The sequence below is a fragment of the Gadus macrocephalus genome, chromosome 2, assembly GCF_031168955.1.
Source record: "Gadus macrocephalus chromosome 2, ASM3116895v1".
Classification (NCBI taxonomy): domain Eukaryota; kingdom Metazoa; phylum Chordata; class Actinopteri; order Gadiformes; family Gadidae; genus Gadus; species Gadus macrocephalus.
In genome coordinates this window covers 3,122,633-3,146,685 of record NC_082383.1, presented here as the reverse complement: position 1 = coordinate 3,146,685, position 24,053 = coordinate 3,122,633, and the positions used below count along the sequence as shown (strand labels likewise).

At 50.8% G+C, this 24,053-nt stretch overlaps 3 protein-coding genes across 3 annotated transcripts; 2 read left to right on the top strand and 1 right to left on the bottom strand.

The window, feature by feature from the left end:
* The first annotated feature begins 6 nt into the window (after positions 1-6).
* hid1a (HID1 domain containing a) lies at positions 7-15,334 on the top strand. The gene is given in 20 exon segments (XM_060074931.1): positions 7-197; positions 818-888; positions 890-967; positions 2,218-2,388; positions 3,138-3,254; positions 4,710-4,816; positions 7,211-7,327; positions 7,978-8,185; positions 8,623-8,679; positions 8,789-8,929; positions 9,204-9,294; positions 9,787-9,938; positions 10,367-10,445; positions 11,148-11,312; positions 12,246-12,473; positions 12,613-12,764; positions 13,280-13,369; positions 13,742-13,833; positions 14,225-14,383; positions 14,542-15,334. Coding segments are annotated over 20 exon segments (2,433 nt in total). The 5' UTR covers positions 7-103; the 3' UTR covers positions 14,606-15,334.
* A 620-nt stretch (positions 15,335-15,954) lies between these two features.
* On the bottom strand, positions 15,955-19,930 carry LOC132475200 (proton channel OTOP2-like). Its single transcript, XM_060076209.1, has 7 exons — positions 19,721-19,930; positions 19,212-19,579; positions 18,737-18,873; positions 18,342-18,400; positions 18,081-18,199; positions 16,677-17,458; positions 15,955-16,236 (listed from the first exon to the last, which is right to left on the bottom strand). The coding sequence occupies exons 1-7, from the start codon at positions 19,795-19,797 to the stop codon at positions 16,066-16,068; spliced, it is 1,713 nt and encodes a 570-aa protein (XP_059932192.1). The 5' UTR covers positions 19,798-19,930; the 3' UTR covers positions 15,955-16,065.
* A 419-nt stretch (positions 19,931-20,349) lies between these two features.
* Positions 20,350-22,898, top strand: amn (amnion associated transmembrane protein). The gene has a single exon (XM_060076217.1). It carries the CDS (start codon positions 20,411-20,413, stop codon positions 21,848-21,850), a length of 1,440 nt encoding a protein of 479 aa, XP_059932200.1. The 5' UTR covers positions 20,350-20,410; the 3' UTR covers positions 21,851-22,898.
* The last annotated feature ends 1,155 nt before the right edge of the window (positions 22,899-24,053 follow it).

Sequence of the window (24,053 nt, the reverse complement as noted above, 5' to 3'; positions counted from 1 at the left end):
GCGTGGAAACGCCTCCGCGGTGGGTGACTCAAGCGAAGGAAGGAGGTGAGATTAACGACAGTCCACCGCCGGCCGTCGCTCCATAATATAAGAACACATCAAGATGGGAAGCACCGACTCCAAATTAAACTTCAGGAAAGCCGTGATCCAGCTGACAACCAAAACACAGGTACTGCATTTTTCATTTGACCAGAATTAAGGAGACAATATCAGTGACTGCACGCGGGTTATTTTCTAGAGTACACGGATGACACGACTCGGTGATGATTTAATGATTTAGCAGATTGCATGTTGTTGTGGCGTTTCTCTTTGGCTACAGATGCACGGTTTCCTCAAAATAAACGCGGATTTCAGATCAAGCCAATAAGAGAATTCGAACGTATGTCGATATATGTTCTCTGCAATGATTCAATCGTCACAAGGAGTCATGTTCAAATAATTATATAATAAACCATCACAAGTAGATATGGTTTTCATAGGGGCTGTTTATTGGTGAGACTGTGATGGCGCAGCTTAAACCCATCTCCTGGTGACGTAGATCTCCACAAAACAGCACCACGCTTCCAGCTGCTGCAGGTGGATGGGCTGAGATTGCCTGGGCAGATCATGTTTCCGTTGTCTGGTTACCAGAACGGGGCTGTGTTTACCTTGCAATTAGCCTCTGGCTCTGACTCAGTACACCAATCAAACTGAACGTCACGACGAGGGGGCAGAAGGGAAACCGTTCATCAAAAAAGAGCATTGTTTTGTGCTCTTAAGGCTGTATCAGTTCTCTAGCAGCTGTGTAAATGCACTATGATATGAATGTGTTTTACAGCCCGTGAAGCCACAGACGATGCCTTCTGGGACCAGTTCTGGGCTGACACCAGCACAACGGTGCAGGATGTTTTTCGCCCTGGTGCCAGCGGCCGAGATAAGGGCTGTGAGAGAGGAGTCGCCCTCCAACCTTGCCACTCTGTGCTATAAGGTACACACACTCAGTGCTGTAGCACAGCGATAGGAGGGCTTTACAACATGGGTTCCAGGAGACCGCTATGAGAGACATCGTTTTGAAGGCCTCCTTCCCTGGTTCTTAATAATAACGCTTATAATGCAATACAAGATCACATGTCTGAAAGGTTTCTCTCAGCGAATCAGTGCCTAGCTGGGCTGGCCTCCTCCCCACACTCCTCTTCCTGTCCGCGCTGAAGGCTGTTTCCTTTAGAAGCCTCAGTCAGAAACATAAACACAATCCGATAAGCACAGTAAGTAAGTTAGTACGATGTATTTATAGAGCGCCTTTTGAAACAAGAGATACAAGGTGATGAACAATGACGCAGTGAAGAACATGAATGGTATAGAACGTTAAAAATAGAAGTTAGAGACCGTGAGTGACCGGTCTCTTGGAGGAGTCAGGAAAAACAGGAATGATTTTTTCCCCCAGATCTTGAAAGGATAATACATATTTGATGTTGTTGATATTGATTTTAGTTGAAGGATGGAGTCATGCACTTCCTCAAATCATAGTTAATGTGTTAGTAAAAAAAGACTCTGTTAACATTTGCTGCTAAAAGCCCGAATTGATCAATTGGTTAAATACACATAGTCCCCACAACATTAATGTATTTTACAATAAAAAAAGAGGCATTTATCCATCTCGCCCTCCCTCTTCCTGGATGCATGTGTGTTTGTGTATCTGTAAGCAAATTAGTGTGCAGGTGTATGAATGTGCAAATTAGTGTGTTTGTGCGTGTGCAGGTGTGCGTGAATGAGTGAGTGTATGAATTTGTGTTTGTGCATGCAGGTGTGTGATGAGTGTTTACCTCTCACATACTGTACATCTGACTCCTACTGCGCTCTCCGTCTTCCCCCCTCCTCCTCATCTCCCCCCTCCACCCATCCCCCCTCACCCGTCCCTCCTCCACCTCTCCCCTCCATCCGTCCCTCCTCCTACTACTCCTCCTCCTCTCCTCGTTCCTCCTCCTCCTCCTCCTCTCCTCGCTCCTCCTCCTCCTCTCCTCCTCCTCGCTCCTCCTCCTCTCCTCCTCTCCTCGCTGCTCCTCCTCCTCCTCCTCCTCCTCTCCTCCTCGCCTCCTCCTCCTCCTCCCCTCCTCCTCCTCCTCTCCTCCTCCTCCTCCTCCTCCTCCTCCTCGCTCCTCCTCCTCCTCTCCTCGCTCCTCCTCTCCTCTCCTCCTCCTCGCTCCTCCTCCTCCTCCTCCTCTCCTCCTCCTCCTCCAGGCGGTGGAGAAGTTGGTGCAGGGCGCGGGGTCCGGCTGCCCCTCGGAGAAGGAGAAGCAGACGGTGCTGAACTGCTCCCGGATCCTCACCCGCATCCTGCCCTACATCTTCGAGGACCAGGACTGGAGGGGCTTCTTCTGGTCCACCGTCCCGGGGGCCGGGCGGGCCGGGGTGAGGGCTGAGGCAATGAATGAATGAATGAATGAATGAATGATCGGGATGGTCGGGATGTCATTAAGCTCACATATTATCTTGGGCTTAATTGACAGGTTATCAAGTGAGAACCCTTGCTGCCTGTCTCCTAACCTCAACCCTTCCTCCTCCTCTTTTTCCTCCACCACGTCTCCTCCTCTTCCTCCTCCTCCTCATCCCCTCCTCCTCCCTCTCCTCCTCCTACTCCTCCTCCCTCTCCTCCTCCTCCTCCTCCTCCTCCCTCTCCTCCTCCTCCTCCTCCTCCTCCCTCTCCTCCTCCTCCTCCTCCCCTCTCCTCCTCCTCCTCCTCCTCCCTCTCCTCCCCCTCCTTCCTCCCCTCCTTCCTCTCCTCCTCCTCCTCCCGCTCCTCCTCCTCCTCCTCCCTCTCCTCCTCCCTCTCCTCCTCCTCCTCCGCCCTCCTTCCTCTCCTCCTCCCTCTCCTCCTCCTCCTCCCTCTCCTCCTCCTCCCTCTCCTCCTCCTCTCCTCCTCCTCCTCCTCCCCCTCCTTCCTCTCCTCCTCCTTCTCCCTCTCCTCCTCCCCCTCCTTCCTCCCCCTCCTTCCTCTCCTCCTCCTCCTCCTCCTCCCTCTCCTCCTCCTCCTCCTCCTCCTCCCCCTCCTTCCTCTCCTCCTCCCTCTCCTCCTCCTTCCTCTCCTCCCCCTCCTCCTCCTCTCCTCCTCCTCCTCCTCCTCATCCCTTCCTCCTCCGCCGGGTCTCCCCCTCCGGCAGACGGAGGACATGGAGGATGACGACAGCGCCCGTCCGCTGGCTGAGTCCCTCCTCCTGGCCGTGGCCGACCTGCTCTTCTGCCCGGACTTCACCGTCCACAGCCACAAGAGGAGCCCTGTGAGTGCACGAGGGACCCCCCAGACCAGACCCCCGTGAGGGACCCCCCAAACCAGACTCCCAAGACCAGACCCCCCAAACCAGTCCCCCAAACCAGTCCCCCCATGGCCGACCCCCCAAACAAGACCCCCTCAAACCAGACCCCTCAAACCAGAACCCCAAAACAAGACCCCCCAAAGCGGACCCCTCAAACCGGACCCCCCATGATGGAGCCACATAGATCGATTGCCCACAGTGCTACCATGTTCCTTTGTGTTTCAACTTCGTTTGGTATCTCTTCTGGGTTGTCATGGTAACTGCTGTTGGTTTTTCTGTAGGGTTCACTTGCATTTGCTATCTCAGAGATGGCATGGAAGGAAAAATCGACTGAGTTCACCTATTTCAAATCGTAATATTATTCACCTCTCTTAAGGCATGACGGTAAGATAACATTTGAATGCAATTACCGGCTACTCTACATCCAAATCCAATTCCAATCATCATATAATTCAACTTTATTTATATATTTAATATCATATTAAACATAATATAATTAACATAATTCCTGGCTACTTTACATCCAAATCCAATCATAATCGTATCCGACTTTGTCAGTAGAACCAAATCTGTACTGATGTCAGGCTCGATATCTTTAGCATCGTAAGAGACTGATCAGATCCTGAGGGCCGTTTCACGTTGTTGCCTTAGAGCTAAAGTCAAGGTTACTTCCTTCACTAACCTGTCCTCCCGGTCGGTCTGAAGACGAAGTGAGGAACACTAGTAAGTTCACTGACCAGGAAGTCTCATCTTACTCATCGACAAGCAGGAATGTTGCGGGCATATCGGATGACTGGAATGACGGATGGCCTTGCCTGGAAAGCCACCATCGTCGTTGTTGTGTAACTCTGGGGATTACAACAATGATTATATTTTTAGTTTTCATTTCCGATTTAAATAAACACAATTTCCTAACAATGTTTTGGACGGTTTAGAACGCGTATGAACAAGTAAATGGACTCCATTTATATTTCGCTTTTCTAAACAGTATCCACTCAAAGCTGTTTTCAATACTGCCTAACATGCACCGATTCATACACACCGACGGCGGTGTCAACCACGCAAGGCGACAGCCAGCTCGTCAGGAGCAGTCAGGGTGAGGCGTCTCGCTCAGTGACACCTCCGCACTGGAAAGGAGCCAGGGATCGAACTGGCAACCTTCCAGTTACCATCCAACCCGCTCTACCTCCTGAGCCACACGCCGCCCAACTGGCCTCCAGTGTCTGAGGTGTTCGCTTGTCAGCCAAAAGGTTCCGTGTTCGATCCCCAATGTCCCCAAGCCTACTTACTTTAAGCGTCTGTAAACAAGTAACCCTTTAACCCAGCTCCTGTATCATAATTCACTGTTCGTCGCGCCGAAGAAAAGTGTGAAACAGAAAAGTGTCTGACTGAGTCCCTGTGGGACCCCCCCCACCCCAGGAGTCGGTGGAGGACATGCAGTCCATTGACAGCTGTGAGTACATCTGGGAGGCCGGGGTGGGCTTCGCCCAGTCCCCCCCCCTCAACTACATCCACGACCTGAACAGGTGAGCCGCCTCCCGCCCACCTCATGTCCGACACGCCTCAGTCACACGCCGGCGGTTTCCTTCCCACTCTCGCTATGCAGAGCGCTTTAAGTGCCTTCGGAAAGCACCTCATGAATGTCATGAACTATGATTAGGTGAGTGCTGCATGCAGCGCTCAACTGTTGTTCTTCATAAGTTTTATTCTTTCTTTCTTTTTTTCTTTCTCATTCTCTACAAACTTTGGGACCTATCTGAAATTGCGCGCTTCTTTTCTTTTCAGATTTTTAAGATATTCTACTTTTAAAATACTATCTTTTTTTAAACATGGGAGTCAATGGGAGGACGGCGGAGCTTGTACCTGTATTTTCAATAATATCCAAACGGAATTTTGATATCATTTAAACTTTATTCAGAATCACAGTTTTAGTTTCATACCGGCTTCGTTTTCAGTTCTCATTGATTTACGTTGACGCTGGAGCTGAGGACGTTCAGCAGTGTTGCCATATTGGGCAGTTATTCCTGCCAGATTGGGCTACTTTTGGAGGACGTTCAGGCAGTGTTGCCAGATTGGACTGTTTTTCCCGCTCTATTGGGCTACTTTTAATCACGCACCGGCTCGCTATTCTCTTAAAGACACACACACACACACACACACACACACACACACACACACACACACACACACACACACACACACACACACACACACACACACACACACACACACACACACACACACACACACACACACACACACTTTGGTTCAAATCCCTTCACTTGATTTAAGCCATTTAACGTTTCTATGTCTTAATCTATGTGGCTTTATTAAAAAATATTTTCAACCTCACTTTGCACTGCAGGAAATGCATTTTCTACTTAGCCCTGATCTGTTTTTAATGTTTTCCACGATGAGGTTAAAGACCTATACAGTGTTTAGAGTGGAGAATCGGGTTATATTCCATTATTATTATGTTGTGTTGGTGCTCACCTCTATTATGCAAGTTGTTCCCTGCCTCCAAAATGCGATCTCTTTAAAGGACCGAACCCCACAGAGTGAGAGTTAGAATCTCTGACTTGATTATGCTGGGGGGCAATTATGCTTATCTCAAAAGAGAGTGCTGCTGAATACTTGATATCAGCGCGGCTGTGATTCAGTGCCAAAGGTAATCACCGACTGATTACAACCGTTTACAGGGGACTGATAACAGGTCGGCAAGTGTAGCAGTTATAAGCGAAGACGGATAAGGATTTGTTTGTTTAAATATAACAGATTCGGCTCAGCCAACACAAATATTTGGGCGACGGGTCAGGGACGGACGGTTGCCACGCAACACTCGCATTGTCCTGCACGCTAGCTTGCTACTTGGTTTAGCCTCAGGCCAGCTTCTGTGTACCGACTACATTTATCTGTAAGTTCCCATCTATTGTACGGCCGGCGAGATCAGAGTCACCTTTGGGTTCGCTGCTCTGGTGGCCAGTCCGATTCCGATGAGTGAACAGCGCACGATCGTCAGCGGAACTAACGGTTACTAGAGACGCAGAGTGAAACGTGTCCAGTTAAAAGTCCCAGTGCTGTCATACTCTACGTCAGCACTCATGGAATGCCTCTTGTCCAATCAAACGACTCGATCGGAACTCACTGTGGTATAACGCGTTTTCTTTTTGGGAACTTTCTTTTTTAAGTTGGAATGTTTTCGTAATAAACGGGAAAACAGCCGTGGGACAGAGAAGTGTCCTTTATTTCAGAATGAGGGTGTGTTCGAAACCACCTACTTGCTTACTAACTATGACGTCAAATTGAGTAAGCAGAACGTAGTAAGCGAGTTTTAGGTAAGCGAGTAGTATCCGAATGTCTTCTACTTCCGGAAAGATTTTGTGTAAGCATCGCTAGCTTACTCGACGTACTCAACCGCCCCAGAATGCACTGCGTCTATTCAAAAGAACAGTGGAAGCAATGGCGCTAAACGGCGAGCCGCAGCAGCAGTGCTTTTAATAATTGTTTAATAATTGTTTTTAACATATCACCGCAAATCCTTAGGTTGAAGATGTACTGTGACGTTTATATATTTATTTATAATATTTATTAACGGCGCCCGGCCGGTAGGTTATTGACGCGTCATTTGATTCACGTCATCTGAGGTGGTTAAGTAAGAACGGTCTTCCGAACGTCGATTACTCAAAATGGATTACTCAATCATTATTTAAGGATTCGAGAAGTAAGCCAAGTATTGAGTAGGTAGTAAGTAGTAAGCAAGTAGGTGGTTTCGAACACACCCTGAGTCTTCCAAACAGCTTCAGTAAGACGTCCCTTCTTACTCCCAGGCAGAGGATGTAGGGGGAGAAAGAGTGAGTCTCTCACTCCACTACCCTCCATGTTGTTGTTGTTTACCAACCCTGTGCCCCCCCCCCCCCCAGAACGGAGCTGCTGCGCCTACTGCTGACGTGCTTCTCCGAGGCCATGTACCTGCCCCCCTCCTCTGACCACAGTGTGCTCAACCCCTGGGTAACCTTCTTCTGCTCCACCGAGAACAGGTCAACACACTCACACTCTCACTCACTTACTCTAACACTCACACACACACTCACTCCAACTTACTCTAACACTCTCACACACACTCACTGAAATACTCAAGACACTCAATCTCTCAAGTTAGCGACTTACTCCCTCTCACACTCACTCACGCACTCACTCCAACTTACTCTTAACACCCAACCCCACACTCACTCTCATACTCACTCACTTTCACACTCACTTGCATACTCACACACATTCATCTGCATACTCACTCATTCACTTGCTTACTTACACTCGCTCACTCTGACCCTCATTCACACACTCACCTGCATACTCATTCCATCACATACTCACTTTCACACTCACTCATTCGATCACTTACATACTCGGGCCCAATCCCATTTCTACCCCTTACCCCTCCCCCTTGTTTTGAAGGGGTAAGGGGGAAGGGGTAGGAATGGGATTGGGCCTAAGGCCGTATCCCATTTCTACCCCGTACCCCTTCAAAACAAGGGGGAGGGGTAAGGGGTAGAAATGGGATTGGGCCTCACTCTCACGCTCACTCACTCTCACGCTCACTCCCTCTCAAACTCGCTCACTCTCAAACTCACTTCTTACCTCCCACCCTCACTTCCACCCCCCCCCCCCCCCCCGGTGGCCTCCACAGACACGCCCTGCCGCTGTTCACCTCGCTGCTCAACGTGGTGTTCGCCTACGACCCGGTGGGCTACGGGATCCCCTACAACCACCTCGTGTTCTCCGACTACCGGGAGCAGCTGGTGGAGCAGGCGGTGCAGACGCTCATCGTCGCGCTGGAGCACGAGGGCGGAGCCACCCGCCGCCCCGCCTCCCCGTCCAGCCTCGAGGAGCAGGAGGTGAGGCCCGCCACCGGGGGGCGCCAGAGAGACTATGGGCCGCCACCTGGGGCCGCCACCGGGGGGCGCCAGAGGGACGTAAAAAACGCACAATGGCGCTTTTCTTTCGTGTGTTCTTATTACGATTTATACCTCCCCCACACATCCCCCTTACGCACGTATTGTATGTTGTGCGTCTTTGCACTTAAAAATAGTACTTAGCATCGTTTAGCATTTTACCCTAGCTATCTTTCTTGTATACAGGGAATGGGTTAACCCAGTGATTGTTTGTGCTTGGCACTTGGTTCTATGAACATCCTTACTGAACCGACAGCGATATATATCGTTGTTTCTCCATCTTCTGACAAATGTACTGATTGTAAGTCGCTTTGGATAAAAGCGTCTCCTGAATGCCCTCAATGTAAATGTAAATGTATATCTCTGCTCTCTTTTCGCAGTCTACCGGCCCTGATAACCTGTTTGTGAACTATCTGTCAAGAATTCACCGGGAAGAGGTACAAAGCCTTTCTTATTGCGATACTGCATACACCCTGTCCTTTTTAAAGGGTGTTTCCTTACCGTCTCAGCCAACTCATTCGTCTATCCTGGGTTCTCTGTTGGCAGGACTACGACTTCATACTGAAGGGCCTGGCCCGCCTGCTCACCAACCCGCTGACCCAGACCTACCTGCCCAACTCCACCAAGAAGATCCAGTTCCACCAGGAGCTCCTGGTGCTCTTCTGGAAGCTCTGCGACTTCAATAAGGTGTGTGTGTGGGGGGGGGGGGGGGGGGGGGGGGGGGGAGTCTGGACAACCACGCCGTAGGAAGAATCTGAAAAGAGAAGTTAAGAGTTAAATGGTTAACTAGTAGTTAGCTAGTTAGGGGTTAAGAGTTGTGATTCGCTTAAGTTAAGAGTTCTGATTCGATGTTAAGAGTTCTGATTCTCTGAAGTGAAGTGTTCTGATTGGCTGAGAACCAAAGCAGCGGCAGTGTTTTGTTTGGCGTTTGGACTCAGCGGGATGTGTTTGGGTTTTGCAGAAGTTCCTGTTCTTCGTGCTGAAGAGCAGCGACGTGCTGGACGTTCTGGTTCCCATCCTGTTCTACCTGAACGACGCCCGGGCCGACCAGTGTGAGTCTGACGGAACCCGCCGGAAGTCCAGTGTTTAAGTCAGAGAAGGATCCATTGTGTATATCTGACCATGTACAATCACGCCTCTTCCCCCCGTCACATGAAGCCTAAATTTGATATTAGTCGTTTTTACTTCTATTTTGTTCTGTGCACTAAAACACAAGCAACAGTCACTTGACACAAGATCAAAATATAAAAAAAACGTAGAACAAATAAATCTATGACTAATAAAATGTAATAATACAAATCCCCCCCCCCCCCCCCCAAAAAAAAGAAAGCATAAACCGACTTGTGACCGTATTGGTTTTACCGTGTGTTAAGTTTTTACCGTTTTACCGTGATTTAAGTTAAGTTAAGTTATCCTTTATTTGTCCCTTTGGGGGAAATTCTCTCTCTGCTTTTGACCCATCCGGGAGCCGGACCTACCTTTTGTGCTCTACCTGTTTGTGCTCTACCTGTTTGTGTTCTACCTGTTTGTGTGTGTGTGTGCAGCCCGCGTGGGACTAATGCACATCGGCGTCTTCATCCTGCTGCTGCTGAGCGGCGAGAGGAACTTCGGGGTCCGCCTGAACAAGCCGTACTCCGTCCACGTGCCCATGGACATCCCCGTGTTCACCGGGACCCACGCCGACCTGCTCATCGTGGTGAGGTTCCCCGGGGCGCTCTGGTCTTCGAGGGGGGCGTTCTCTCATGAGGGGAAAGAGGGTCGACGTATGGGCGGCACGTGGCTCCGGAGGTAGAGCGGGCGGCACGTGGCTCAGGAGGTAGAGCGGGTTGGCTGGTAACCTGAAGGTCGTTGGTTCGATCCCCGGCTCCTCCTAGCTGAGTGTCGAGGTGTCCTTGAGCAAGGCACCTCACCCCGACTGTTAGCTCCCGACGAGCTGGCTGTCGCCCTGCGTGGCTGACTCCGCCGTCGGTGTGTGAATGTGTGCGTGAATGGTGAATGTGAGGCAATATTGTAAAGCGCTTTGGGTGGCCAATGGTTAGAAAAGCACGGTATCAATGCAGTCCATTTATCATTCACCATATAGGATTCGTTATAACTAGTTTATACTTGTTTATGTTTATTCAGGTGTTCCACAAGATCATCACGAGCGGACACCAGCGGCTGCAGCCTCTGTACGACTGTCTGCTCACCATCATCGTGAACGGTGAGTGACTCACTCCCACGGTTGATTCAAACACAGAAGATACAGGACTCGCCTCCTCCGTCGCTGTGCGGCGCCCCGGAGAACGAGGCGGTGGGCTCCCTCCGTAGCTTCTCACCGCGATGGGTCCAGGGAGGAGGATGGTGGGGTGGCTCGGGCAGTGGAGTCCCAGAAGAAGGTGTCTGGGTTAGGGGTAGACCTCTAGTCCTCTCGTCCTCTCGTCCTCTAGAGCAGGATGCTTCACTCCTACCTCCTCCAACATTAAAACATGATGACTCTGCCAAATGAACGAAGAGCAGTAATGACAACGCTACCATCTTGCTCGACTGAAGCACACTTAGCTCACCACTATAACACTTTATAACTTGCCACTTTATACCAGTCGACATCTGGATAAACACGTCTGTTTACTTTTTACATTTATTTAGTTTTGCATTTAGGTCTCTGCTCTCTTACTTTGTATTATATTATTATTATATATATTTTGTTATTTAAGTCTCAGCTTTCCTACTTGTGTTTCTCATATACTTTTACTTTCTCTTATATTGCACTGTTGGAGCAGCCCAAGACTAAATAATTTCATGGCCAGCGACTGCTCTGTAATTGTTGTCCATATGACAATAAAACCATCTTGAGTCTTGAATCTTGAAGCACACAGTAACCCCATAATGCACTAGTCCGACAGGGTGTGCTTCTCTGCTGCAGTGTCTCCCTACCTGAAGAGTCTCTCCATGGTGGCCGCCAACAAACTCCTCCACCTCCTCGAAGCCTTCTCCACCTCCTGGTTCCTATTCTCGGCCTCCCAGAACCACCACCTGGTCTTCTTCCTGCTGGAGGCCTTCAACAACATCATCCAGTACCAGTTTGATGGTGAGGAGACCCTTAACAACATCATCCAGTACCAGAGACCTTTAACCGTATCATCCAGTACCAGTTTGATGTTGAGAAACCAGAGACCTTTAACCGTATCATCCAGTACCAGTTTGTTGTTGAGAAACCAGAGACCTTTAACCGTATCATCCAGTACCAGTTTGATGTTGAGAAACCAGAGACCTTTAACCGCATCATCCAGTACCAGTTTGATGGTGAGAAACCAGAGACCTTTAACAACATCATCCAGTACCAGTTTGATGGTGAGGAGACTCTTAACAACATCATCCAGTACCAGAGACCTTTAACCGTATCATCCAGTACCAGTTTGATGTTGAGAAACCAGAGACCTTTAACAACATCATCCAGTACCAGGGACCTATAACAACATCATCCAGTACCAGGGACCTATAACAACATTATACAGTACCAGTTTGATGGTGAGGACTTGGGATTCATTCTGAGGAAGCCTGTGCCTTGGGGATCGCGTCGCCATGATGAGAAGCCTTCATTAGTCCCAGGAGGAGGTCAAGGCAGCAGCTGGAAATAGAACCTGTGCAAGTCAAGGCACAATGACAATAAGAACCAAAGAGATGTATTCATGTACCTCTGGGGACTGAGTTCCTGGCTGTAGGGAGGCCAGGAGGGTAATGGAACAAAACATAGAATCAAATAAGCTCTGTATGGAGATCTAGAGTTGTTCCGATACCGATACCAGTATCGGAAAATCATCCTATACTGCCTAAAATGCTGTATCGGGTATCGGCGTTACAATGCTAGATGCTGTATCGGTTTATACGTGGTAGCGGCCGATACTCAAGTTCAGGGACCGGAATCGGTATTTGGAAGGAAGAAAATGGTATCGGACCATCCCGCTGACCAAAACAAATGTACCATCTCTTTTTGTTTTCCTCTGTTCGTACCTCTTCCCAGGAAACTGCAACCTGGTGTACGCCATCATCCGCAAGAGGAACCTCTTCCACCAGCTGGCCAACCTGCCGTCAGACGCCTCCTCCATCCAGAAGGCCCTGCAGAGGAAGAAGAAGAGCCCCGACGTCATCTCCAGGACCAGCTCCCAGGAGACCATCTCCATGGAGGGCTCGCGGCCGGCCGTGCCTGCCGAGCCGGGGACTCTGAAGGCCAGCCTGGTGGCCATACCCGGTACGGGGTCTCCGTCGCCCCCCGTGGGGCGTTAAGTGTACTGCGACGTGTTGACACTGTGTCTAAATAAACGGTGGTAGAAGGTATCAGTGGCCTAATCAATGTTTTCTGCTGACCTCGCGGTTTGTTTTGTTTCAAGGCATCGAAAAACTCACGGAAAAGTCCCAGGTGTCAGAGGACGGGACGATGGTGTCGATACCAAAGATGGACTCGCCCCAGAAACCTCTGGCAGACCAGAGCACCGTCACGGGCACCAGCGACACGGAGTCCAACTCTGGGAGAGACACGGAGGTAAGAGCGCAAGGGTGTGTGTGAAGAAAGTTAGGATGTGTGTGAAGGAACTTTCGAGCAGGGGATTGTTTAGTAATGTTGCCCAGTTTTTGCTCGGTACTGCAGTGATTCAATTTGTTTATCATAGCATCATCAAGTAAAGTACACCAATAACGTAAAATGGTCAACCAATGGATTACCAAAGGTCATCCAATGCAGCTCACTAGCGATGCCTTATTCAGACTATAATCCAGTGTGTTCCTTACCGGCCTGTATCTCCCATGAGACGCATGCCGGGGCGGCATGTGTCTCAGGAGGTAGAGAGGGTTGGCTGGTAACCGGGAGGTTGCTAGTTCGATCCCTGGCCCCTCCTAGCTGAGTGTCGAGGTGTCCCTGAGCGAGGAGCCTCTGGACACTGGTTAGAAAGCGCTGTATGAATGCAGTCCGTTCACCGTTCACCTGGCTGTGTTGTCTTGCTATAGCTTGAGACCGCCGCCTTTGACGACAAATCTCTTTCCGCCCTCGCCCCACGCCAGGATGTCTTCTACACCGAGGCGGAGATGGAGAGGAGGCCTACGTCCAGCGCATCCTCCACCTCGTCCTACTGGGCTCCCAGTCCAGAATGGGTCAGAAACCAGTTGGTCTTCATCTTCAGTCTATCTGCATTGATCCATGGGGTGGATCATTCCACAGATCAATGCGTGCTCAATTCACTAATCGGTGGATTGGCCGTGTATTGATCAATCCACTATGACACTTGATAGTGGATTGATCCGTGGATACTGTGGATTGATCACAAGTATTGATCAATGCACACGGGGCTCGATAGTGGATTGATCTGCATTGATCTGTGGATCGATCAATACTCGTGATCAATCCACTGATCAACATGCAATCATTCCACAAATCCGTGGATCCAGTATCGAGCCCCGGTTAGGGTTAGAGGGTCACGGCGTTGTGATGGGGGTGTGACCGTCAGCCCTCGTCTCCCCCTCCAGGTGCTGTCCTGGAGGAGCAAGCTCCCTCTGCAGACCATCATGAGGCTGCTCCAGGTACTGGTCCCCCAGGTGGAGAAGATCTGCATCGACAAGTACGTAACCACGGAGACCTCCCAGACTCAACACTGTTCCGATGAACCTCCTCCATCCAATAATGTTCTGATACATCTCCATCAATTAATATTCCGGTACATCTCCATCCAATCATATTTTCCGATACATCTCCATCCAATAATATTCCGGTACATCTCCATCCAATAATATTCCGATACATCTCCATCCAATAATATTCCGGTACATCTCCATCCAATAATATTCCGATACATCTCCATCCAATAATGCCAAAACACCTCCATCACTCATCCCTGCAACATGCTAACCCAGCAAGAACGTCCAAGAAGAAACAAAGTTCGACCAATCAAACGTCCCGTTGTCTCCAGCCCCGCCCTCCTCCTGATCTCTCTCCTCCCCTCCTCCCCCCAGGGGTCTGACGGACGAGTCGGAGATCCTGAAGTTCCTCCAGCACGGCACCCTGGTGGGCCTGCTGCCCGTGCCCCATCCCATCCTGATCAGGAAGTACCAGGCCAACGCCGGCACCGCCATGTGGTTCCGCACCTACATGTGGGGGGTGGTGTACCTGAGGTGGGTGGAGCCCCCTGCTGGGGACGGATGGGATTGAACTGCATTCAGGGCGTTTAGCAGACCCTTTTCCCCAAAGTCACTTGCAATAAGTCAGTCCATCCGTGTTGATCTACCAATATCTCCATGTTTATTGATCTGTCATTTTTTTCCTCCTGCAGAAACGTGGACCCGCCCATCTGGTACGACACCGACGTCCGACTGTTTGAGATCCAGAGGATGTAGACCGTGTCCGTCTGTCTGGGATCCAGGCTGTGGAAGTCTTTCCGTCTGTCGGAGATGAAGCGGACCCTTGACCCTCATGTCAATCATTGGGACGATTCGGCGCCTGGGGTCGTGTTTGTTTGGCATATTGCTGCTTCTCTCGTCATTCTCACTGTTTCGCGTTGCCTCCCAGTCCTCCTCATCCTCCTCCTCTTCCTCACGCTGAGACACTGCAGCCTGGGTCGAAGCATGCAGAAGGATTTTTTTTGGGGTGGGAGTCGGGAGGGACTTTTGCAAAGGATGGCGCTACGATTGATTAAGCTTTTTTATTACAATATTGTTTCGATATCGTTCTCGAGTGGAGCAATGAAACGCTAAACGTTTTGAGTGACGGGGTGTCAATCATGCAGCTCGTTGGCCCTGAACATACGCTAAACATCGTTATCGTGTTCCGTTTGTCCAGCGTGTTTGCCATGGTTTAAAGTGTACTTGCACTCATCTTCTGTGAATAGTTGTAGTATATGAAACGAGGCAACAGGACTTTTAAGAGATACATATTTAAGAATGACGTTATATGGATGTAATCATGTTGATGACTTTTTGTCTTACATTCTGTTTCTATATATTGTGTTCATGTTTAAAGTATTTTTCCTTATTCAGAAGAATGTTGTTTATTTGGACCATATTGCTATATATTGTGTTGGATGGGAAATATCATGGTTGTCAATACATTAAAGACAATGCATAGTACCATTCTCATTTACATGAATTGTTTGCAAATGTATGGTGAATCTCAATTAGAAAATTCCCATCATCAATAATGCATCTTGTCCAGTAGAGGGCGACACTGATACAAGACTAACTCATCTCACTGCGATTTTGGGCTGGCAAGGCTTGCGCTACCGAACAATCGTTCACCATTCAGCAGGATATATTCGATTTCAAGATTTATAAATTTGTATGTATCAGTAAAGCCAGCTATAATTTGGAGTGTATTAACATTCGACACCACCACACAATATCTAAAAGGTTAATGAAATCAACACGATTGCAAATAGAACCAATGAGATTCACCAACTAAAAATATCTTTTGAAGACGTAGTGAGAATGTAAGAGATCTGGGAATCTTGTTCCCCACAGCGCAGGTACCCTACAGGCCCAGCTGGGGAACAATCTGGCATCTTTGCTAGAACTTGTTATAAGGGTCAGTTAAACATGGCCTTGCATGGGGCAGATATAAACTCACAAACAGCCCTGTGCAGTTACTATTGCAAAAATGCCACATAAAGTCTGCTTGTAAATCTTCCCTGTAAACACTTAGACGATAAATTAAAGCAACACAACCAGGTGGGAATAATGTGGGCAAAGCAAACAAAATAAAACTGAAACACATCATTTATTTTACACAAACGTATTTACAATAGAAGGGACGTTAAAAAGAAGACATACAAGCCGTTAAAACGTTTACACTCGCACCTGATTCAAACGATGAGGTACACCTCGAACAGGCTGGCCACCGAGTGCATGCGGTAGAAGATCCCAAAGGGCAGTCCGATGTTCACAATGGCTGCCCACATGGTGAAGCCGTAGAAATGGATCTCGACGGTCTGATCGAACTGGGGCCGCGCCCCGAACGCAGGCATGATCCAGAGCTGTCAGGGGCACAGGACAGGCAGTGTCAGATCACACTCGATACAGGTTGGCCAAGTATGCTGCAACAAATGCAAGGGATTTGACTGTGGCTTTAGAAAAACGCATTTCAGACGGAAACAAGGTAAACGCACTGCGTTTATACAGCGCTTTTCTAACCAGTGGCGTCTCAAAGCGCTTCAAAATATTGTATAAAATCATTCATGCACGTATTCACACACTGACGGCGTTGTCAGCCACCCAGGGCGACAGCCAGCTTGGCGGCAGCAGTCAGGGTGAGACGTCAGGGACACCTCGACACTCGGCTAGGAGGAGCCGGGGATCGAACTAGCAACCTTCCGGTTACCAGTTGACCCGCTCTACCTCCTGAGCCACACGCCGCCTCCCAGAGGAGCACACGTCGTACCGGACATGCGACACAGACCCGCGTGTAGCCACTTACGATGATGTTGGCCAGCAGCACAAAGACACAGATCTCCTTCAGCAGGCGCCGCTTCCAGTTGAGGCCGTGTCGGCAGGCAGCCAGGGAGAAGCTCAGTTTCCGGCGCTTCCTGACGGGGCTCAGGGCCGTCCCGTTGGCCCTCGTTCCCGGGGCGCGGCTCTCCTGGTAGGGCTCCCGGTGGAGCCCCGCGATGACGAAGAGGTTCTGCATGCCCAGCTGCACCACCGTCAGCACGGCCCAGGCCAGGTTCAGGCTGTTGACGTGGCCCCCGGCGCCCTCGGCCGCCAGCGCCACCACGCTGAAGTAGCTGATGACCAGCTGGCCCATGGAGGCCCCCACCAGCAGCCCCACGTCCAGCCCGCGGGTGGGGTTGTCCTCCCTCACGTGGGGCCTCTGGTCCAGGCAGAAGAGCAGGCAGCCCGCCGCCGTGCAGACGGACATCAGGCTCACGATGACGATGTTGGTGATGAAGTGGATCAGCAGCGCCGTGTTCTTCTGCTCCTCCTCCACCACCTGCATCTCGTACACGATGAAGGTGGCCAGGCCGGTCAGCACCAGCAGGATCCCCGCCACGGGCCCCACGCTCACGTCCTTCACCCGGAACTTGGGCCGCTGGTGGGCGTGCTCCTCGGCCAGCCGGCCCACGTTCTTCCACATGACGTAGGCCATGGCGGAGGCGAAGAGGCTGTACTCGATGTTGAAGGGGTACAGGTAGTAGTACGCCTCCTTGAAGACGCCGCACGAGGTGAAGCTGCACTTGCACTTGTGGTCGCCGAAGCTGGCTGCAGTGTGAGGAGGAGAGAGCGTTGGGTTCTGGTTGAGGGTCGTTCCACAGGGAGTTACAGCAGGGCTTCACTCTTCACAACAATAAACATTGATTGTTAACTGCAATCGTTAGACATCTAAATCTGATGCTTGCAGTGTCTTTGGACCCCACACTACAGCAAGAGCTGGAGCTCGAGCCTCTACGGAGGCTGATGGGAGGAGCTACAGGGTGGAGCAACCTCGACAGAGGCTGATGGGAGGAGCTACAGGGTGGAGCTACCTCGGTGGAGGCTGGTAGAGGCTACCTCTGTAGAGGCTTGTGGGTGGAGCTACCTCTGTAGAGGCTGGTGGGTGGAGCTACCTCTGTGGAGGCTGGTGGGTGGAGCTACCTCTGTGGAGGCTGGTGGGTGGAGCTACCTCGTGGAGGCTGGTGGGTGGAGCTACCTCGTGGAGGCTGGTGGGTGGAGCTACCTCTGTGGAGGCTGGTGGGTGGAGCTACCTCTGTAGAGGCTGGTGGGTGGAGCTACCTCTGTAGAGGCTGATGGGTGGAGCTACCTCTGTAGAGGCTGATGGGTGGAGCTACCTCTGTAGAGGCTTGTGGGTGGAGCTACCTCGGTGGAGGCTTGTGGGTGGAGCTACCTCGGTGGAGGCTGCGCACCGTCAGGTTCTCGGGGGCGTCCGTGTGGTGGTTGTACTCCTCCACCACCGCCGACATCCACAGCACCAGGTTGCAGGAGAGGGTCACCGTGAGGCCGCAGCTGGGGGGGGGGGGGCCTCCATCAATACATCTGGGAGCCAAACATGGGGCCCCTGCGCTCTGTGTGAACAGGCGTTGCTATGGAGTCATGGGTGGGGGGGGGGGGGGGGGGGGGGTCCTACATGTATGGGTGCCGTGGTTACCGAGTGAGGTCCTTGTGCAGCTGCACACAGTCTTTGGCGTGGATCCACAAGAAGTACGTCTGGAGAGAGGAGCATTTAACACAAAAACAGTTCCAAGGAGTTATTGACGGTGATGCACTGAACTGACTGCTTGTCATTTTGTGTTTTATGGCTAACAAAAAATTAAATTCACTTCACTTTATTCATCCCCGAGGGGGGGGGCTATTTAAGGGGGCGCAGGACAGTAGCTTAATAAGAGACAAAATCAAGAAACACAAGCAGCACACACACACTGCATAATCAACACACACACACACACACACACACACACACACACACACACACACACACACACACACACACACACACACACGAAACTAAAAAGTACCCACTTTAACAAAAAGTAGCCTACCCACCTGGAAGAATATGAAGACAGCCTGTATGCAGGGGAAAGCCACCTTCACCGGAGAGTCGCAGTGCAGGCGGCCGGAGTAGTTGGCGATCATGAACATGTCCATGATGAGGCTGAGCAGACCGAAGAGCACCAGACCCACTGCGAAGACAACGTCTCAAACCCCATTCAAAGCTAAGCTGAAGGCCTCTCACTACAGTCTCTCGTTGGGAACCTAGGGGGGGGGGGGGGGCAAACGATGCTGATGTCGGGATTGATGCCGAATGCCTGGATGACGTGTGTAAGTGTCTGATGTGTGTCTGATGTGTGTCTGTTTCTTATTGTACCGATTCCTGTTTGTGTGTGTTGTCACCTAAATTAGCATTAATTCATTATTCTGTCAATTTTGGCGTGTCGCGGTGACTGGATGCCTGGACTCTCCTTATGGTTAACCGGCCAGCACCCCATCACCGATTTAAAAAGTTTTGGGGTGCGCTCACCTCTCAGCCACAGAGGCCCTGCGTGGCTGTCCTTGGACGAAACAGCTCTCCTGGTGAAGATCGTGTAGAACAGCATCCAGAGTATGGTCAGGCTGAGGAGGACGATGAGGAAGATCTGCCGGTGCACGGGGGTGACGGCGGCGCCGTTGACGGCGCTGCAGCTGATCAGAGCAGCGCCCAGGATGAGGATGTTGACGCACAGGATGACAGACAGCGTCCAGCCGCCCCCGTGCCCCGCTGCGGGGGCGGCTCCCACTGCCGCCGGGCCGGGAGTTGGAGCGGGCCCCGGGGGAATGGTATCGATCTGATCGACCGTCTCAGTGCTGGACGGATGGGATTCCGATACCCGTTCATCCCGGCGGGTCTTTCTGCAAAACAATAAACCAATGCGTTCGCTTGTTCATCCGTCGACGGGAACGTTTTTGCATGTTCTAAGGGGGGAAGATGGGACTATAGGCCTAGTGTTGAGGCCAATGGGGCTATAATACATTCCAAGTCGTAGTCATTACCGAGAGAAAAGTCTGGTGCACGTCCGCATCATCTCTAAAGTCACATTCCTCGCGTCCATTTGGGCTAAAGTCGTCATTCGGATAAAGTTGTTATTTCGGGTGGGTGGGTGAATAATGTTGTTCCGCACACGGCATCGACCCAGGCTGTCCGCAGGCCTGCAGGTGAGATCAGATGACCTCGTTAACTGATCGCACCTGCGCAGCCTGACGCGTTTTTGACGCATACCGTGTCAGTAAAGACATTGAACATGTTGCTCTGATAACAAAATCCGAGCTGCGGTTGGAAAAACAGTTTATGAACCAAATGCTACCTATCACATTAACATTTTCATTTTGGGCATTTAGCAGACGCTTATATCCAAAACGACTTACAATAAGTACATTTGTTATTTTGCCAAGCACTATATAGCAATCACTAGGTTGACCCATTCCCCATAGACAACAAAGATAGCTATGATAAGACGCTACACAATGCTAAGTAGCCTACTATTTTCAAGTGCACCTTTGTAACACATTTGTTTCCCCCCAATTAAAAAGTTAATCATTAACGTTTAACGTTGCCTCAAATTACACTATTTCCCACTGCTCATCAGTTTTACTTTAGGCTGTGACGTGCCGTGCGTTCACATGACACAAGTCACAAGGTTTGAACACAAAGGTCACGTTAACGTTCGGTCAGACATCGCCAACATGCTCCCCAGACCGGACGTCTTCCTCCTCGTCCTCTGCCTCTTCGGCGCGACGCAGGCGCTGTACAAGCAGTGGATCCCCGACACCAACTACGAGAACCGCAGCAACTGGAACACGGGGGTGGTCCCGTGCGGCCGCGACCGGGTGGCGTTCCCCGCCCCGGGGAGTGTGTACGTGGAGACGGCCCACTCGGTGCAGGAGATGATCCTGCCCTCCGACGGCGAGCTGCTCCTCCACGCGGGGGCCGGCTTCTACGTCGGGGGGGCCGAGGAGCCGGGGTGTGGGGCGGGCGCGGACGCCACCTTCAGGGACTCGGACGCCCTGCGGTGGTTCGACCCCGCCCTGTGGCGCGCCGCCCTGACCCCGGACGACCTGGAGACGGGGCGCCACGGCGTCTTCTCGGTCCACGAGGAGAGCGTCCCGTGCGAGCGGGACGACGTGGTCTTCAGGGCCGCCACCTCCTTCAGGGTGGACACCTCGTCCAGCGGCGGCGGCGTCACGGTGAGGAGCGTCTCCGTCCTGGGGCAGACGTTCAGCCGCCAGGCGGACCTCGCCCGCTACCTGGGCTCCGCCTCCGGCCGCGCCCAGTTCCACGGCGGCTCGCCGCTCGCCGTGGAGCCGTCGGGCTGCGCCGACCCCGCCGGCTGTGTGTGCGACAACTCGGCCAACCGGGGCCGCATCTGCGGGGGGGTGGCGTGCCCCCCGGCCCCGCCCTGCCGGCGGCCCCTCCGGCCGGCGGGGCACTGCTGTGACGTGTGCGGCGCCCTGCTCTCCGTCCGCTTCGCCCCCGGGTTCAGCCTGCTGTCCTACCGCCGGCGGGTGCGGCAGCGGTTCCTGGAGCGGCCCGAGTACGCCGCCGTGCAGCTCGCCATGTCCCGGGTCCCCGGGGCCCCGCCCCTGACGGGGCTGCTGCTGCGGGGCGCCGCCGCCGACGACCGCATCCAGGTGGTGGTCCTGGACGGGGGGGCCGGCCTGCTGGCCGAGGCGCTGGCCCGGGACCTCCTGACCGACGTCGACGCCCACGGCGCCGAACTCGGGATCCTAGGGGCGGAGATCGGGGCGTCCTCCGGGAACGGGGGCGGCACGGCGGGGGGCCTGGCGGGGGCCCTGGTGGGGGCCTTCTTTGGGGTCCTGCTTCTGGTTCTGGTCGGCGTGGGCGGGGTCGTCCTCAGGAGGAGGGGCTGGAGGCCCCCCAGCGTCGCCATGCCGACCATGCCTTCCATGCCCGCCATGCCGTGGCTCCGCCGTGCGACCGTCGACGAGGCCCTTGGGGGGCCCATGGACGCTGGCTTTGAGAACCCCATGTTCGACACGCCCGGACTGATGCCCGCCGTACCGGGTATCTACGGGGCGGAGATGACCCCCATCTCCATGACGACGCAGGGGGTGTACTTCGTCAACCCGGCTTATGAAGATCACGAAACTGATTTAACTGTTTGAGGCTAAGCCTAATGAAACTGGTTTAACTGTTTGAGACCTGGCTTAATGAAACTGGTTTAACTGTTTGAGACCTGGCTTAATGAAACTGGTTTGACTGTTTGAGACCTGGTTTAATGAAACTGGTTTAACTGTTTGAGACCTGGCTTAATGAAACTGGTTTAACTGTTTTAAGACCTGGCTTAATGAAACTGGCTTAACTGTTTGGGCCTTGGCTTAATGAAACTGGTTTAACTGTTTGGGCCTTGGCTTAATGAAACTGGTTTAACTGTTTGAGACCTGGCTTAATGAAACTGGTTAACTCTTTGAGACCTGGCTTAATGAAACTGATTTAACTGTTGGAGACGTCACTTAATGAAACTGATTTAATAGTTTGAGACTCAATCCAGGGGAAGATTTTTTCCCTGTTGGTTTCTGTCCAATACATGTGATTGAGACACAAAATCTGCAACGGTGAAAAAGTAAATAATTTCTGCAGCATTACATTGAAACATAAATAATCTATATTCTATATATTGATTACAATGTGTCTCATTATTAATATGTTCACTATATCTACATTGTTTTTTTTGCCTCTGAAATGTATCACATATAATACCTATAGGCCTACAAAGGGAGAAATTCAATGCAATACAAACATTTACAAACCTGTGTTGGCATTTACTCTGCGTCAGTCAAAGCGACAGTGGCCTGCAGAGTGACCGTAGCCAAGATCCTGTTCAAGTTAAGGCACACACTTTGAATTACTTTTCTAATTCTAATGGGGTCCAAATAGTCGATATTCAATATTCAAAACGAGGGCCAGTAATACCATAACAAGATGGTAGTTTGTCTACAAACACACAGGGACCTTATATGGGTGCTGTGGCGAACTGGGACGTTTTGAGACCCTTTTAACATAATAATACGAATGATGAAAATCAAGTGACAACTGACATCCACTTAGATTACCCTGCACTTTAATGCAATAAAGTGCAGCACGTAGGATTTTCCTCAAACGTAAACTGGAAAGCTGGAAAATGTTTAATTAAAAGAGTTTGCTGTGGAATAATGGTGTTGTGTGAACAATATCTGAGATGTTGCAATTATTAAGCCAGGTTATTGGTATGAATGACCACATAGAGGCTGTGGAGGCTGGGTAAACAACGATGACCAAACAGAATGAGCTGATTATCTAGAAGCTCAGCTCAAAAGCTCCACGTACACATAATAATTGGTGAATGTTATGATGTAAACTGAATAGGCTCAAATGTTTCTATTTTGGATCAAACAATGGAGATTAGCTTGAAATGTATTGCACATATAGCAAACCTAGAAATCCAGTTTTCTGTCTGGAGGTGCAAGGAGAATTAAGTAATTAAAGTACTTTAAAATGAGATACACGCACGCAAAATAACCAAAATGTTTTCATCTTTGGGGTAATTGTGTTTCAGCTATTTAGATTGTTTTGGGAAAAATGCAATTTTACATGCATTTACTTGATCACTTAAGTATCAGTGTTATGGTGAGTTACGATGATGATGTTAACGATGATGACGATGATGTTCTGCATATTTTGTACATCCACTCTTGCCTATCTCTGGGAATTCATGATCTTGTGACTTGTCTAGCAGGTCCATGCGGTTGATACACAGTTAAACTCTGACTAATCCCGTAACAGGCAGATGCATAAACATGCATACCTGGAAACGAACCATTTCGTCCGCACAGACTCATCCATGTCGGAAATCTCGTGATCAAATAATAAGGGGCTAGTTCACGATGTGTCAGCATTCTTCGGAACAAGCCATAATGTTTTTAGTAAAACTCTTGAAAGTGAGAAAATACCACTTCCTGTATACACTGTCAACAAACCACTTGAAACTTGTTTACTTGACAACCACCCTCAAGAGGACGTCAAATCTCACAGAATGTTCAGGCACTGGGTTCCAGCCACACCGAGTACAATGTGATCCTCACTAAGTATGATGCAGCATCCATCCTTACCCTCAAAGTACAAGAAACAATACTTGTTAATCCCAATGCTATTAATCCCATTTCAATTATCTGTATTTAACCCATGACCCTATGACAGGAGCAAGGAGAGAGGACAGAGGGGAGAGGGGTCAGGAGAGAGGAGAGGAGAGGAGAGAGGAGAGAGGAGGAGAGAGGAAAGAGGAGAGAGGAGAGAGGAAAGAGGAGAGAGGGGAGAGGAGGAGCGAGGAAA

Excerpts from the sequence above, each read along its gene's own strand:
- LOC132475200 (XM_060076209.1), bottom strand. The coding sequence starts at position 19,797 with ATGACGACTTTAGCCCAAATGGACGCGAGGAATGTGACTTTAGAGATG. Across the intron at positions 18,874-19,211 it reads AGGGCCTCTGTGGCTGAGAG|TGGGTCTGGTGCTCTTCGGT; the intron begins GTGAGCGCACCC and ends TTGTCTTCGCAG. Across the intron at positions 18,200-18,341 it reads CTGCACAAGGACCTCACTCG|CTGCGGCCTCACGGTGACCC; the intron begins GTAACCACGGCA and ends CCCCCCCCCCAG.
- amn (XM_060076217.1), top strand. The coding sequence starts at position 20,411 with ATGCTCCCCAGACCGGACGTCTTCCTCCTCGTCCTCTGCCTCTTCGGC.